Here is a 15537-nt window from a genome sequence, read left to right on the forward strand (position 1 = left end):
CAATTCACACATATGTATAGAACAAACACACATAATCCATAGGTAAATAAGACAAATAAATTTTCTTTATTTGAGGAGCTCCAGTTGACTGACACATTATACTGGTCAATTGAGAAATTGGATCATAAGCATTAGTTTAATTTCTTGTCCTCATTAAAACTGATTTTATTAGATAGGGATAGCCTAAACTTATTTATTGTTATTATTTAATTGAATCTCATTTAATTTAATCTTAGATTTATCAAATCCAGACCCAATTAATTATTTAATTTGGTCTGATGGAATTAAACTGATCTAATTAAATTAATTAATAATTTAAACTATATTAGGATTAAAAAAAATCAATCTGATCTAATTAAGTCAATCAATATGTTAAACCTGAATTGATTGGACAAATTGGTTCAAATGAACCAAATATTTCTGTCACGTGAGAGGTTCTCACATTTCTGATTGAAAAAAGTTTCAATACATGTATTAAAATAAACTTTTCGTTGACAGGATTCACGTGAGAATTCCGAGAGAAGAGAATTTATTATTCTTTTTATTTATAAAAATCAAATATTTCTCATTCCCTATGCTTCGTCACTTTTTTTCTGCTCACACTACTTTGGACACCCTTTCATAAGAGGAAGATACTCTTCACCTATCTCCATTAATGGAGAAAGGTGAAAGGACGGGAACATGAAGGGGAAAATGTATCCTTTTACCTTCTTAATTCAAGAGTCCTCCACATTAACAGATAGAGATATAATTCAAAATGTGATTACCTTTGGAAATGTGAGATTTGTAATTTTCGAATTAACAAAAAAAATTTCCCAAATTTTTTTTCTCTAAATTTTCCCCCCAAAATTAACATTCTAAAGATTAAATCAAACAACATTAGATTATATTTTATTTCATATAATTTTGATTATGTGATGATTGTCTGATAATTATATAATCAAAGTTATACATGATAACTTGAATTAAATGCATCATAAATTTAAAACTCGGAGCAAAATACAAGTGACAAGATAATAATGTCATCAACATGAACATTTAGGATTAATTCCCAACAAAGGAATTTTCCTAACATGATTAATTTTAAAATGTCCGACTGTGATTGTCGGGTCATTGATGTTTTCTAGATTTATCATGATGATCATTAAAAAATTTGTGTAGGGTCAGATAGATCATCTCCAGAATTAATCGATTTTGAGAGTTGGAGAGCTGAATTATAAAATAAATGAAAACTAAATTATCTAACATTATAACGAACATTATACTTTTTGATCAAGTTACCTTATAAAGTTTTTAAAGGGATAACTTGTATATAGTCAACTTGAAATAGTTGAAAGAAATACAATTATTACCCTGATAAAAGTGATCAAAGTGTGCCCTAATGCTTTGAAATTTGGATATGAGATTGAATAAGTAAATATACCCTTTGTCAAATTTTTAGCATTGTTATTGTTTCAACCAATTATAGCTACATAGATATTCCTTTTTTAAGTCACTTAACTCTATTACTCAATTTGATGAGTAAGGGAAGGTATTTTAGGTAAAATAAAATGGTTGGAGTTCTTTCTTTCACAAAAAAGTCATAAAAGTAAAATTTTCATTTGCCTTGCAATCAACTTATATGTTTCATTGCATATAAATATACCGTGTGTTTTGATACATGATTTTTTGAGGCAAATTGAAATTTCATTATTCTTTTATTGCAAAAAAACACTTTTTTTAAGAAAAAAAATGGAATTAAGGGGTGCCACTTGTAGTTCTAAGAAATAAAATTAAGATTAGAAGATGGTCTTATTTTATGTTATTATTTTTGGTCCTTAATAGTAAGGATCTATTTTTTTTAATTAACCTAATTTGAGGATGAATTTCTAGGGTGGGGGTGAAGAGGACTAATGGCGGCCTATCCTCAAGCTCTTTTAAGGCCATGAGTTTGGAACCAATTTGTGGCCGCAAGAACATGACTATATATGAGCTCATTATCGGTCGAATGGCTAATTTGCAATCTTGAACTTGTGCCTACAAGTTCATTTATATTGAAATGCTACAATTATATATCATCAAAACATTTATATCTATCAACAAAATTTATTTCAATTTTCAAAATTTAACACAAGAAATTGACAAATATGAACAAAACATAATAAATCACGAGTATAAATTATACAAATTCTCAAACGACAAAATACCGGTAAATATTGATAATACCTTAGAAAGTTCATCGTTAGAACTACCAAACATGACTCTTGCAACAACGACAAAATGTTACCGATCAAATACCACAAAATTCTACAATGTTAGTAGATGTCACACATTAGTGAAATTTTCTATTGCATACTCTTTGGTTTCTTATAACTTCCGGTGCAACTTGATTTACATTTGAGTGTCGGTTGCTAATTCAAAGTGAACGACTCATTTGCGACGACTAGTTAGCTCAAGTAACTTGAATTATAGAGGTTGAGCTCATTTTGTCTCAAAATGAGTAGCATAGACTTAAAATAAAATGGTTGAATTTGAGGATGAATTTCTAAGGGTGGGGGTGAAGAGGACTAATGGCAGCCTATCCTCAAGCTCTTTTAACCAATTTGTGGCCGCAAGAACATGACTATATATGAGCTCATTATATTGAAATGCTACAATTATATATCATCAAAACATTTATATCTATCAACAAAATTTATTTCAATTTTCAAAATTTAACACAAGAAATTGACAAATATGAACAAAACATAATAAATCACGAGTATAAATTATACAAATTCTCAAACGATAAAATACCGGTAAATATTGATAATACCTTAGAAAGTTCATCGTTAGAACTACCAAACATGACGCTTGCAGCAACGACAAAATGTTATCGATCAAATGCCACAAAATTCTACAATGTTAGGTGATGTCGCGCACTAGTGAAAATTTCTAGTTAGCTCAAGTAACATGAATTATAGATGTTGAGCTCATTTTGTCTCAAAATGAGTAGTATGGACTTAAACACTACACCATACTAAAAAGCACCAAGTGCCCCAACCTTAGAAAAATTAAAGAATTAAGAAAAGAAGAAATTAAAATTGAGCAATAACAAAAATAAAATGGCATAAATAGTAAGAACAAAGAACCGATAAACTACAACAACAATACAAGAAAGAGAAATTAAAATGGTACAAATATTAAAAACAAAGAGCAATAAATTGAAGACCAACACAAGAAGCTAAGGAAGAATTGGAATGCCATCCACAGCAATAACCTGAGGAAAAAGAATTGGAATGTCATAAACAGAAACAACTAATAGCCACCAAACTCAACACAAGAAAGAATATATTTTTTTCTTTTTCATAAAATCATAAACAGCAAGAACTAATAGCCTATACACTCACCAAAGGAAGAGGAGCTGGAATATATGCCACAAACAGCAAGAACTAACTAGTGGAGATAAATGAAGAATAAGACAAGAAACGGTGCAAGAATAAGGCAAGGAAGATAACACTGATGACAAGCCTTAAAAAATAAAAAACCCTAACCCTTTTAGCTTCCCTTTATTATATTTTTTTTTAACTTTATCTTTTTTCCTTTCTATTTATCTTGAATTTTCTCAATTTAAAATTCACATTGAAGCACAACTCAGTCAACACTGCACCCTGTAAGCCCTTCTCTCTGTCTATTCTTAAACTGCTGTTTTTTGTTTCTTTGAACTCATAAGATTAACTGGTTTAGGGTTAGATATTGTAGCTCATCGGAGAAGAAGAAGAAGAAGAAGGTGAAGGATGGAGAATCTTCTTCCCTACCTCGCTCAAAATCATCACCATCTTTACCAAGATGGAATCTTGCAGCAAGCTAACAATGGTGATCAAGAGGAACTGAACAACAGCAACAATAATGAGGGCGGCGGAAGCGGCAGCGAGCTTGGAGAGCAGGGGAGCAGCCGGAAGCGCGGTCGTCCGACGGGATCGAAGAATAAGCCGAAGCCTCCGGTGGTGATCACGCGCGAGAGCACCAACGCGATGCGGGCGCACGTGATGGAGGTGGCGGCGGGGAACGACGTGCTGGAGAGCGTGATCGAGTACGCGCGGCGGCGCCAGGTCGGCGTCACGGTGGTGAGCGGCACCGGGGCGGTGGTCGGCGCGACCGTCCGCAGTCCGCTCGGCGGCATAGTGCCGTCTCTGCGCGGCCGGTTCAAGATCGTGTCGCTGTCGGGGTCGATCCTGCCTCCGTCGTCTCTGCCGGCGGCGTCGTGGATGACGGTGTACCTGGCGGACGGACAGGGGCAGGTGGTGGGCGGGAGGGTGGTGGGGCCCATGGTGGCGGCGGAGACGGTGATGCTCATGGTGCTTTCGTTCAGCAACGCGACGTACGAGCAACTGCCGCTGAGGCAAGAGGAGCCGCCGGAACTCGATTGCGCTCAGCTGCAGAGGCCGCTGACGCTTCCATTTCCTCTGCAGCAACTGGCGGGGGGCAATGACGGCAACAACTCCATGTTCTTTCAAGGCCATCTCCCTCCGCCGCCGCCGCCGCCGCCTACTAGTGCTGCCATGAACAACCTGCAACTGCCGACCGAGGCCACTAATTTGATGAATACATTTACGAAATACAACTAAAATGGTGAGCTCTTGAACAAGGATGCAATCGGCCAGGAGTAAATTAAATTTCACCAAGATCTTGCCGCTTGCAAGTCTTGTTCCTATTTCTCGTGCTTCTTATCAATGTCCTAGCTCTAATGTTTCATGGTTGCAAGAACTGTGTTGTTTTTTTAATCCCAAAGTTTGTGATGATGGACATTCTTCTTCTTATGTTCAAACAATTTATGATGCTGCTGCTAAAATTCACCACCTTACCTTGTTGGGTGCTATCAGAAAACTTGAAAGTCAGCAGTTTGGGGGCTTCTCAAATTAAGGTCGACCTCTAGCAAAGGAAAATGTCAGAGGGCACTGTGAGTGCTACTAGCAACACCTCCATGCTTAAGTCAGTCGAATGATCTAAGTTTTTTTTCCCCTTCTATTTCACTCTTTGGGAATGATTATACTCGGTGTTCATGAAGTAAAAGATGATTTTACTCATCCTGAACGCCCCTCATTGCCAGTCCCGCAACATTATACTTGGCAATGAGGACACATTCAATGTGGGGTGTAAAGAGGTGATTATGTTCACCCCAACCATCCCTCCACTGTCCGTTTCATGGCCTTGTGGAAGAGAGATAAATCAACGTGTTCGCATGGTAGATGATCATCTAGTAGGTCGAAACTACAAATTTACTAGCTCTTGAGATTTGTGGGTGGGAGACTTATGAGGGATTCTCCTAATGGGCTATCGATGATGTATGTTTATCTAACAAGTTAACACAGACAATGGAGACTCGATGACTCGTAAGGACTACATTGTGGGTGTATAAGAGGACTCATCTATAGATGTCAACCTCTGAAGTATGGTTGTAAATGAACCGAATGTTCATGAACAAGTTTGATGTTCAACTAGGTAAGAGTCTATTTATGTGTGTTCAATACACAAGATCAATTAAATGAACAACTCGGTAAATTAAATGAACAAACTTTAACACATATGTGTTCAACTTGTTAATGTTCATGAAAATATATTCATGAATCATGTTTATCAATAAAAACTCCTATCAGCATGCTAAATAAATAAAAAATATATAAAAGAAATAAATAAATTTGTATTATCAAGCTCAACTAAACAAGTTTAAAATATAAAAATTTCAAATAATCAAATAAGTTTGAAGTGAGAGTTTGATAATATCTAAATGAACCAAGCTCAAACTCATAAAAAAAATCTAACCAAACTTGAATAATAATCATTTCAACGGTTTGATCATTTTAGGCTTGGCTTGTCTTACTCAGTTATCTTATCAAAAAATTTTTTAACACCACAAACTTGACTCGGCTTGGTTTGTTTACAACCTTTGTTCCTTTGGCATGGGCATAAAAGTTCCACAACCAAGTGACCTAATTCCTTAGGTATAGTACGTGCATAAAAATCCTACAACCAAGTCTTCTCATACGATATAAGATGAATTTTCTTGAAGCTCTCTGTCATATATCAAACCCTATAATTAAATTATAATTGAGATGTATATTTAGTATATACATTTGTTGGCTTATTGATAAAACTTCTATCTTTCCATTTTTCTCTTGGAAATCAACCCACCCCTCTTGACAATCTTGGCACATTTAAGCTCACTAAAAAAATGATTTCATGTAATTTTATGAAAAACTACTTAAGCAGGATTGTATCCACAACTCAACAATACCATAAATACTTCAGCTAAACTACATCCAATTCGAGCAAACTTAACTAGACTACTTCAACCTTTTTTTGTTAGAATTCAAGTTTACTTGTACTTATTTGGCCATTTTCCTAATTAAGATTAAGTCTAGGCTTCTCTAATTTGTTATAAAATTACCATAGAAGTAACTAGACAAGTTTCAAAAACGACAATCGATAAATAAATAAATATCGATAAAGGCCTAATAGAGGTTAATCGTCGAAACTACCTAGCTTGTCTTTTGTTTAGGCGACAAAATATATATTATTAGAGCAACTAACTTAATTCTCAAATTTAAATCATTGTTACAAAGTTGTACATATAATGGTTGTGGTTCAAATGCCACCACAAATTATATCTCCTCACTTTTTATTGCCTATTTCTTGTTCAACAACTTCAATTTAAAAGAGAATGGAGGCAATCAAAAAAATGAATTATTAGAATATTTGATTAGTGTACTTAGATATTAATTACAAGTAGAATTACTTCTTTTTTTTTATTTTTTGCAACCAAATCAACTTGTTCTACAAATAATCTAACCCATTTTGATATTCCGTACGTTTCCTAATAGATTAGCTTGTAAAAATCGAAACATCATGAATAGAAAGAATTAAGAGCCAATAAGCTCAACAACAACAACACAATAAAACAGCAACAAAAGATAGGCAGGCTTTTGAATGTAGTTTGAAAAAACTTTCCAAACTTAGTCACCTTCCCCTTTTTTATATTTTTTATATTAAATTTTTTTGCAATATTTTATTTCCTTCCTTTCTATTCAATAATCAAAAAATGCACACTGACCCACAACACAATGCACTTGGTAAGCAATATTGCTCCTTCTATTCTATTCTCTTCCTTTCCTATGTATGTTTTTTTTTCTTTTTCCTTTTTTTTTTAATTTGTTTATGTATGTTCAGTTTAGTTCATATGATTAATTGACTAAAATGTTTAGTTAATTGCAGAAGAAAGTGAAGGATGAATCATCTTCCTCCCTACCTCCCTCAAGATCAAAGAATGCAACTGCCCAATGTCAACAACAACAACACTAACACCGACAACAACAACAATAGAAACAACAGCAGCAGCAGCAGCAGCAACAATGTTAAAAATAACGGCGCCGAAAATAAGTCGAAGCGTGGTCGTCCACCAGGATCTAAGAACAAGTCGAAGGCCCCATTGGTCATAAGACGTGAGAGTGGCAATGCAGTGCGGGTGCACGTAATGGAGGTCCCCACCGGCCATGACGTCGTCGAGAGCATTTCCCAGTTCGTGCGCCGCCGCATGGTCGACATCATGGTGACCAGCGGCTGCGGGACCGTCGCCTGCGCGTCCATCCGCAGCCCGACGGGCTCCACGTTGCAGCTGCGAGGGCCCTTCGAGATCGTCTCCCTCTCGGGGTCGATGCTGTCGCCGCCGTCTCTGGCGGCGACGGCGTGTCTGACGGTGCATCTGGCGAACGGGCACGGACAGATGGCGGGCGGCGCTGCAGTGGGGCCGTTGGTGGCGCTGGGGCCGGTGATGGTCACAGCCTTCTCGTTCGACAACGCGTACTTAGAGCGCTTGCCGCTCATACCCGAGGAGCAGCCGCCGGAACGAAGCGGCACGCAGTTTCAAGTGCCGCCGATCCTTCCGCCGCCACCTCCGCAGCCATTGTTGGGCGGCGTTGGCAGCATCGACACCGCGCCGCTTTTTCATGGTCAACTCACGGAGCCGGTCAACGACGACTTCCAACTACCAACCGACAAGGATCTGGAGATACTAGAAGGAGAGCTGAGGTCGTTAATATAACGACTCCAATATTGCCGATGCAGTGCTCCTCTCGTATCTAGTTCGACAGAAGAGAATAATTTTGATGATTTTCTTACTTTTCCGGGTCTACTTTGAATCGATATTATGTTGTTGGGCTCTAACTATATATGAAAGTTTTCATGGCATGCTCTATTGCAAATCGATGCTCACCTAAAATTTCTGTTTATATTTCAAGAAAGGGAAAAACTTAATTAAACAGTACGTAGATTTGTGGTGCTCAGAATGTAAAACTTATAATATATTTACAAATATAGATATGATCTCTCTGAGTTCAGCACTTAGAAGGTTGACTTTTCATAAGACTTTAGTAAGTTTATCTATTTTTTTTTTTCATTTATTTTTAGTATAGATATTCAACTTATGTCAACTAATTTAGGAGTGATCTGCTGAACTCTATTGAAGTTCACTAACTATTAGGATAAATCGTGAAGTATTTTTAATGGGTGGTCCGTCAATTAAATATTCTTAGATCAACCGTTTATTAAAAAATTAGTTCGTTGAATTTGAGACTCGGTTCTTAAATGTCTAAGTGTTCTTAGATCAACCATTCATTAAAAAAAATTCATCCGTTAGTTCGTCGAATCTGAGACTCGATTCTTAAATGTCTAAGAAATTGAAAAATATTCTAGTGCTGCTGCACCATATCCCTGGCCGAGCAAATTCATCTATTTCTTGCACAAATGAAAAAATGTTATCAAATTATTTCATTGGTGACTAGATAAGAATTGATGCAGATTTGACAAAGTAATCTTCCGGAAAGTATAATTTTTGACTCGGAACTTGGAAGCAGACTATGTTATCATATGCGCATAATTCAAAAATCCATGATTATTATAGGGTACATGAAATTACCAAGTTTCGGACCTAAATTCCACCGTGTATGCCCATTGTCGAGCATCCAAACATATTTTTTTACTATTTATAGTAATTTTCAGATTTTTTTATTTTTTTTGGTTAATTTTGTATTATTTTCTTAAAATTAAGATATTCGGTATATTTAAGGGTTATGTTTCATGTTTCAAGATAGTTTTGGCTTTTGTGACGTCGTCTCCTTCTTGGAACGAGGTATTTTCTTTATTTCCTGGTATTCTCTTTTGAATCAATAGAATGTAGAACTACAAATTCTGGTATTTGTCTGTGAATCAATAGAGTCGATAGTATCCACTGCGTCAGTTGATATCAGAGCCAAACTGATCTTGCGAGATCATGCCACCACGAAGACAACAATGCATTGACAATGTCCACAACGTGTATGAACGTTGTCATTAACGACAAAGATAGCAGTTCAAGAAATTCATAGATTGATTTCAATTATTAATAATTTACCATATTTAGATTGCAATCCAAATCATATTTATCATTATTTTTATATTAATTATTATCATAGTTATCATAATATATTACAATATTTATAATTATTTCTATATTCGTTATTACCATAGTTATCATAATATATTACCATATTTAGCATAATACTTTTCTATAAATTATTTTGACCATATGTATAAATAGGCTTGTTAGTCTATGATAATTAATCAATAATAAAGAAGCAATTGTCTTCTATTTGTTCGTCGTCTCTTTGTTCTTTTCTATGTCTATATGCTTTCATATTATGTATTGCAATAGTATCGAGAGATGATGGATGAATAGGTGGGGTGAATCAAAGGGGGCGTGGATCGTCTTGCTGACAAGATGGAGGCATTGCCCGAGAACCAAACTAGAAGAAATCTAACCCATTGTCGTCATCGAGCGAACTTAGATGTGGAAATGGGTGAGGAGGAGGAGGAGGCCTATGAAGAGGGGGCTTCCTATAGGCGGCGCCAGGCAACAGTAGAGGAAGATCGCCAGTGTTGGGAGAGAACAAAAATTCTTGAGTTTCATGGAAGCCTACAACCTAAGGAATTCTTGGATTGGCTAATCTATGTAGAGATAATTCTGGATTTTAAAGAAGTACTTGAGACAAACGGGTGCCCTTAGTTGTGATTAGATTACGTGGGAGAGTGACTGCATGGTGGCAACAATTGCAATGAACCTAGAATAGGTTGGGTAAGGCAAAATTTACCAATTGGAAAAAGATGGAGAAGCTCATGCAGGAAACCTTTTTATCGTACAACTTCCAACAACTAATGTATCAAAGGTTGCAAAATTTGAAGCAAGGTACCTAGTTAATGGATAAATATACCTCCAAATTTTTTTCAACTAATTGCGAGGAATGAAATGCACGAGACGGAAGATCAGTTGATAGCACAATACATCGAGGGGTTGAGATATCATATTCAAGACATAGTTAATATGTTTGATCCTATTTCTATATTTGTTGCACACTAGAGGGCCTTGGTGGTAGAAAAACATGCACGATGAAATAGTCGATTTTTTCCTATGAACACTGAAAGTGGAGAGCCTAGTGGTGTGAGTGATGGGGTTGTCAATAGGGGTGTCGGACAAATTAATAGAGGAAGTGACAGCAGTGGTGGTGGAATAAAGTTCTTTAATTGTGGAGAGATTGGGCATAGACAATCAGATTGTAAGAATGTTGCGGCAAAGAAAACACTATTCGTGGAGAATGAAGATTGTGAAGATGGCATGCCAAAATTCTCTGGAGACCCTGAGTATGACGAGGAGGTCGCAGACGAAGTATTGTTGGAAGGAGATGTTGGGACAACTTTGGTGGTTCGGCGTCCTTGTTTGATGCTGAAATTGGTAGACGATGACGGGTTGCTAAGTAATATTTTTCAATTGACATGCATCGTTCTAGATAGAGTATGTCATTTTGTGATCGATACTGGGAGTTGTGAAAATATCATATCTACTGAAGTCGTTCAAAAGTTAAATATTAAGACAGAAAATCATCCCAAACCATACAAATTAGCATGGCTCAAGAAGGGGGATGAGGTATCAGTGTCAAGAAGGGTTCTTGTTTCTTTTTCTATTGGTCTAAAATATAAAGATATTGATTGGTGTGATGTGGTAGCAATGGATGGCTTGTCACCTATTGTTAGGCAAACCTTGGTGTATGATAGATAGGTGCATCATGATGGATGACTTAATACTTATAGGTTTGTGTTTGAGGGAGTCAAAGTTGTGTTACTACCTGGCCAACCAGCGGTGGGAAAACGAAGCCTACGGGTGAAGCGTTAATTTTATTGTCCATGGCTCAATTGAATGAGGAGTTGCAGAATGCGGAAAGGGGGTTTATGTTGATGGGTAAAAGTATTTGAACCTAGTACTATTGTTGGTCCCGTTGAGGCAGGCTAGAGAGAGAGGGGGGGGTGAATAGTCTGCAAGTTAGATTACAAAGTTTTTTTTTACTTTCCAAATGTAGCAAAGATAAACACAAGTTAGTTGAATAAGAGATAATAAACATAAATTAAAAGACGAGGAAAAATTTACTTGGTTTGCAATAAGAGAGTTTGTTAATCCAAAGTAGTTAAAGCTTTAATAGAAAGATCTCCTTTTTGATAAATGCGGAGTAGCCTTTTACACCGTTAAAAGCATAGAAATTTAAAAATAGAATTAGAATTAAAAGCACAGAGTTTGTTAACAAGTGTTGTGTTGAACTACGAGGACTAGGGCTATGTTTATAGTCGACTGATTGAGTTTATCCATTAGCTGATGTGGCAGCTCCGGACGCCTCCATAGTGGCGCATTATCTACTTCTCAATGGCTCGCAACAGCTTCATGATAGGATTTTCTTGGTACCCAGGCGCCTAGACATGGTCCGGGTGCCTGGAGTTTTGTTGACGTAGACTATGAATATCATCCTCACAGCAATGTCTCGACGGAGCACCTTTGCTTACCCAAGGTTGTCCAAGCACTCGGAGTGGTCCGTGCACCCGGAGTTTGGCTGACTGGACAAGATCCAAGTACTTGGGACAAGGTCCAAGCACCTAGGACAAGTTAACTTCATGTTGACTTGTCTGACTATTCCGGTCGCTTACGTGATTCTATGGTCATCCAGAGTTGAGCTTACCCGAACTCAACTCCAGCCTTCTCCTCGAGCAGACTTCCTCCTCGGTTTCTCATTCCTCGAAAGTGTCGCACGCGCCCTTCTCGTCTATCGGTGTACTCTTCTATAGCTTCTCATCTCTTAGATGCATAGAGCCCGTCACTCGCTTCCCGTGTCTTCCTTCTCGTCTGCTGAGTCTTCCACTCGACTTCTTGTATTCCTAAGTCCCTGAGCACTTTGACACAAAGCATCAAATAATGCAGAGCCTAACTTGACTTGGTTGATCAGATCAAAATCAACCTGAGGTACTTATAACTATTCCAAATTAAGTGGTTCCATTAATGGCAGAATTTGGTGACATCTTTCTTGAAGAGCTACCTAATAAGTTACCTCCTCAATGAGATATTTAGCATCAAATTGATTTGGAGTTAGGGGCATCTCTACCGCATAGATCGCATTACTGGATGAGTTTGAGTGAGCATGAAGAATTGCGACTATAGGTTGATGATTTGCTGGTTAAAGGTCATATAAGGGAAAGTATGAGTCCTTGTGTTGTACTTGCCCTTTTGGTATTAAAAAAAATCTTGCCATATGTGCATGGACAACAATGCCATCAATAAAATCATTGTCAGGTACCACTTTCCCATTCCTCGTGTGAATGATTTACTTGATCAGATAAGTGGAGCAACTATGTTCACCAAGTTGGACTTGAAGAGTGGGTATTATCAAATTTGCATTAGGTTAGAGATGAATGGAAAATAACTTTTAAAACTAGGGAGGGGTTGTATGAGTGACTTGTGATGCCTTTTGGTTTATCTGTATTATCCAAGCTAGACGGTTGGCCAGCCCGAACACTTATTGCCCAACCGGCCTTTGTAGCCACTTGTCGATTAAACCCTGATCGCCCTAACCGGCCGTTGTAACCGTCCTCCGCTCAGCCACCGTAGGCGAGCCTTTTGACACCTTGACATTGACCACCTTGACTTTGACCTCCACCTCGACAGTTGACCTGTGCCGGGTGGGTCCCCTTCTATCACCGCATCACAACCCTCCCCCTTAAGTCTAATCAAAGGAGGTTGCAAGTCTGATTGACTGGACTAGTAGAATCTTCGGTAGCTTCCACGTCCGATCGGACCACATTCGCCCCAAATTTCTTATTAGAACAAATGTCTACGTCATTCGAGTTTGTTTCGCTACTGGTTTCGTAGATACCGTTCGGATCATACAGCCAAGGCAGATGGTGTCTCAGCCGCTCGGCAGTGTGATGACCCACTCTCTGTGCCGATCGGGACTATGGGTGACAACACTTGGCAAATTTTTTCCTTTTCTTGCCCTCCCTTAAATGAGTGCCCTTTCCTACTAACCGATGTCATCTTAATTCCTTTAAGACTGTGCAAATCTCTGATCATTATGGCCGAGCACGTGGCCATACCCTTTAATTAAGTCTCATTAATGTCTTCTGATAGCTGAGTGTCACGTGTTCAACTTTTTGTCACTGCACATTTGATGTGACAGGCGGATATCGGCTGGCAATGTGACAGATGCCTTTTCAAATTCTACGACTGGATCTTCTCCTGATTTTTCGAACCCTGATTGAACGACTCAGGATGATTGGTTGTGAGGTTTATAAACCTCACTTGCGTCGCCATCTTCTTCACTCCATGTGCCTTCGTCTTTGAGCCTTCTACGACACTTTACCTTTTCTTCTTCTCTGGTGATATCTTCTGTAAGCTTCTTCACTTTTTCCTTACCTGAATCCGTTCGCTGGTCCTTCTTGCATCTTTTATTCTCGATAGCCAGTTCTTCGCAACCACCTGTCCTCATCCCTGGGCTCTGGTATACTTCCATCGAGTCAAAGTTTGATGGGGACGACATCGAAAATTTGAAATCCGCCTTCCGATTTCCATCCGACTACCAAGTTGCTATTCCTTCTGCATACGACAGGCCACACGAACCATTCGTGGGGTTTTTTGTGTGTTTTTTTAAGGATCAATTTACCGCCGGCTTGGGGTTCCCCATTCGTCCATTCTTCTCTGCTGTTTGCAAATATTTCCATATTTCCCTTAACCAGTTAGTGCTAAACTCATCTAAACTAATGTGCGGGGTCATTGTCTTGTTCCGTTTGTATGACATTCCTTTGACTCCTTGGCACTTCCATTATTTTTATTATCCTAAATTATCTGAGATAGGGACCTTCTTGTTCCAAGCCCGAGTGGGCTTGGTCTTTTTTGATGAGATGTTTGTTGGACTCCGTAGTTGTTTTGATGTGATCAACCAAGTTGGTTAGATCCTGCGTTGTGTTTGATCCCTGTGTCTGAGTGTGCAGGAGCTTAGGAGCACAGGAAGTCGAGCGGAAGATGCAACCAGCGAGAAGGATGGCACGGGAAGGGAGCCGACGGGCTCGATGCGTCTGAAGGACGAGAGAGCTATGGAAGAGTATGCCGGTGGGCGAGAAGAACGTACACGACGTTCGAGGGACGTTAAGTCGGGACGAAAGCCTGCTCGAGGAGAAGGCCGGGAATTGGGTTCGGGTGAGCCCTATTCCGGTTGGCCGCAATCACCCAAAAGAACGGAGTTTCGGAAGTCAAAGCGAAGGAAACAGCGAGTTGGAATTCAAGCTCAAGGCACCTTGAACAAAGCATGGAGGCGCCTTCATGGGCTCGTTGAAAGTGCCTTCATGGGCTTGTTGAAAGCGCCTTCATGACTCATTGAAGGCGCCTTGAGCTGGTTAAATTGACCGTTTGCGTTTTGGATAAAGTTTTATCCGCCTACTCGATGGAGGCGCCTTGGACATCCAAGATAAAATTTCCAAGGGCTATAAAAGGACCCTTGGACCTAGGAATTATTTATCAACTCAGTATTCAACTCTGTAATCAATTCCTAGTAACTTGTGAGCTTTCTCAATGTGTAAAAAGGCTTCTCTGCCTACAATAAAGGAGACTTTCTTAGTGCGCGCTTTTCATCGTCCTGGATTATCAACCTTCTTGGTTGTAACCAGGGTAACTCCTGAGTCTCTGGTTTATTTCTATTTCCTTTTTGTTTTATTCTTATTATAGTTACTTTTATTTTGAGTTGAAAATTCTGAGGAGAGTATACTTTATTTTTCCAAGCAATTCATCCCCCTTTCCTCTTGTCGGCCTCCGCTACACCCACAATGTCATCCTCCAATAAGCATTAGAGGGATCACTACTTTTTTCTCCATTTTCCTGAGCAACCAAACTTCTCGACCGGCTAGTAGATAGAGGTGATGAATCCCCCCTCTCTCGGGAAGTACAAAAGCTGATTGGACTTTCTCCAGGCAGCTTCCAGTTTGATCGGTCAGAAATACCACATTCATTGGTTGCTGTTGGAGGGTGCCCTTTACGTGTTCAACTTGAGCCTGATCCGCATGAAGCTTCCGTCCAGCCTAAGTATGCCCTTTCTTCTCTTTACCCTTGAATCTAAATGATTTTGTTTTCTTTTTCTGCAGCTCGCATCATGTTAAGGGTGCGTCTGACTGGTAAGAGCAAACTTG

The 15537-nt window shown here is 38.6% G+C and overlaps 2 protein-coding genes across 2 annotated transcripts; both read left to right on the forward strand.

Moving 5' to 3' along the window:
- Nucleotides 1-3755: 3755 nt before the first annotated feature.
- On the forward strand, nucleotides 3756-4586 carry LOC122035253 (AT-hook motif nuclear-localized protein 18-like). The gene has a single exon (XM_042594669.1). It carries the CDS (start codon nucleotides 3756-3758, stop codon nucleotides 4584-4586), a length of 831 nt encoding a protein of 276 aa, XP_042450603.1.
- Nucleotides 4587-7243: 2657 nt separating this feature from the next.
- Nucleotides 7244-8056, forward strand: LOC122035254 (AT-hook motif nuclear-localized protein 18-like). Its single transcript, XM_042594670.1, has one exon. It carries the CDS (start codon nucleotides 7244-7246, stop codon nucleotides 8054-8056), a length of 813 nt encoding a protein of 270 aa, XP_042450604.1.
- Nucleotides 8057-15537: the final 7481 nt, after the last annotated feature.

This window comes from Zingiber officinale, chromosome 11B (genome assembly GCF_018446385.1).
Source record: "Zingiber officinale cultivar Zhangliang chromosome 11B, Zo_v1.1, whole genome shotgun sequence".
Taxonomy (NCBI): Eukaryota; Viridiplantae; Streptophyta; class Magnoliopsida; order Zingiberales; family Zingiberaceae; genus Zingiber; species Zingiber officinale.

Coding starts and splice junctions, on each gene's coding strand:
- LOC122035253 (XM_042594669.1), top strand. CDS start 3,756: ATGGAGAATCTTCTTCCCTACCTCGCTCAAAATCATCACCATCTTTAC.
- LOC122035254 (XM_042594670.1), top strand. CDS start 7,244: ATGAATCATCTTCCTCCCTACCTCCCTCAAGATCAAAGAATGCAACTG.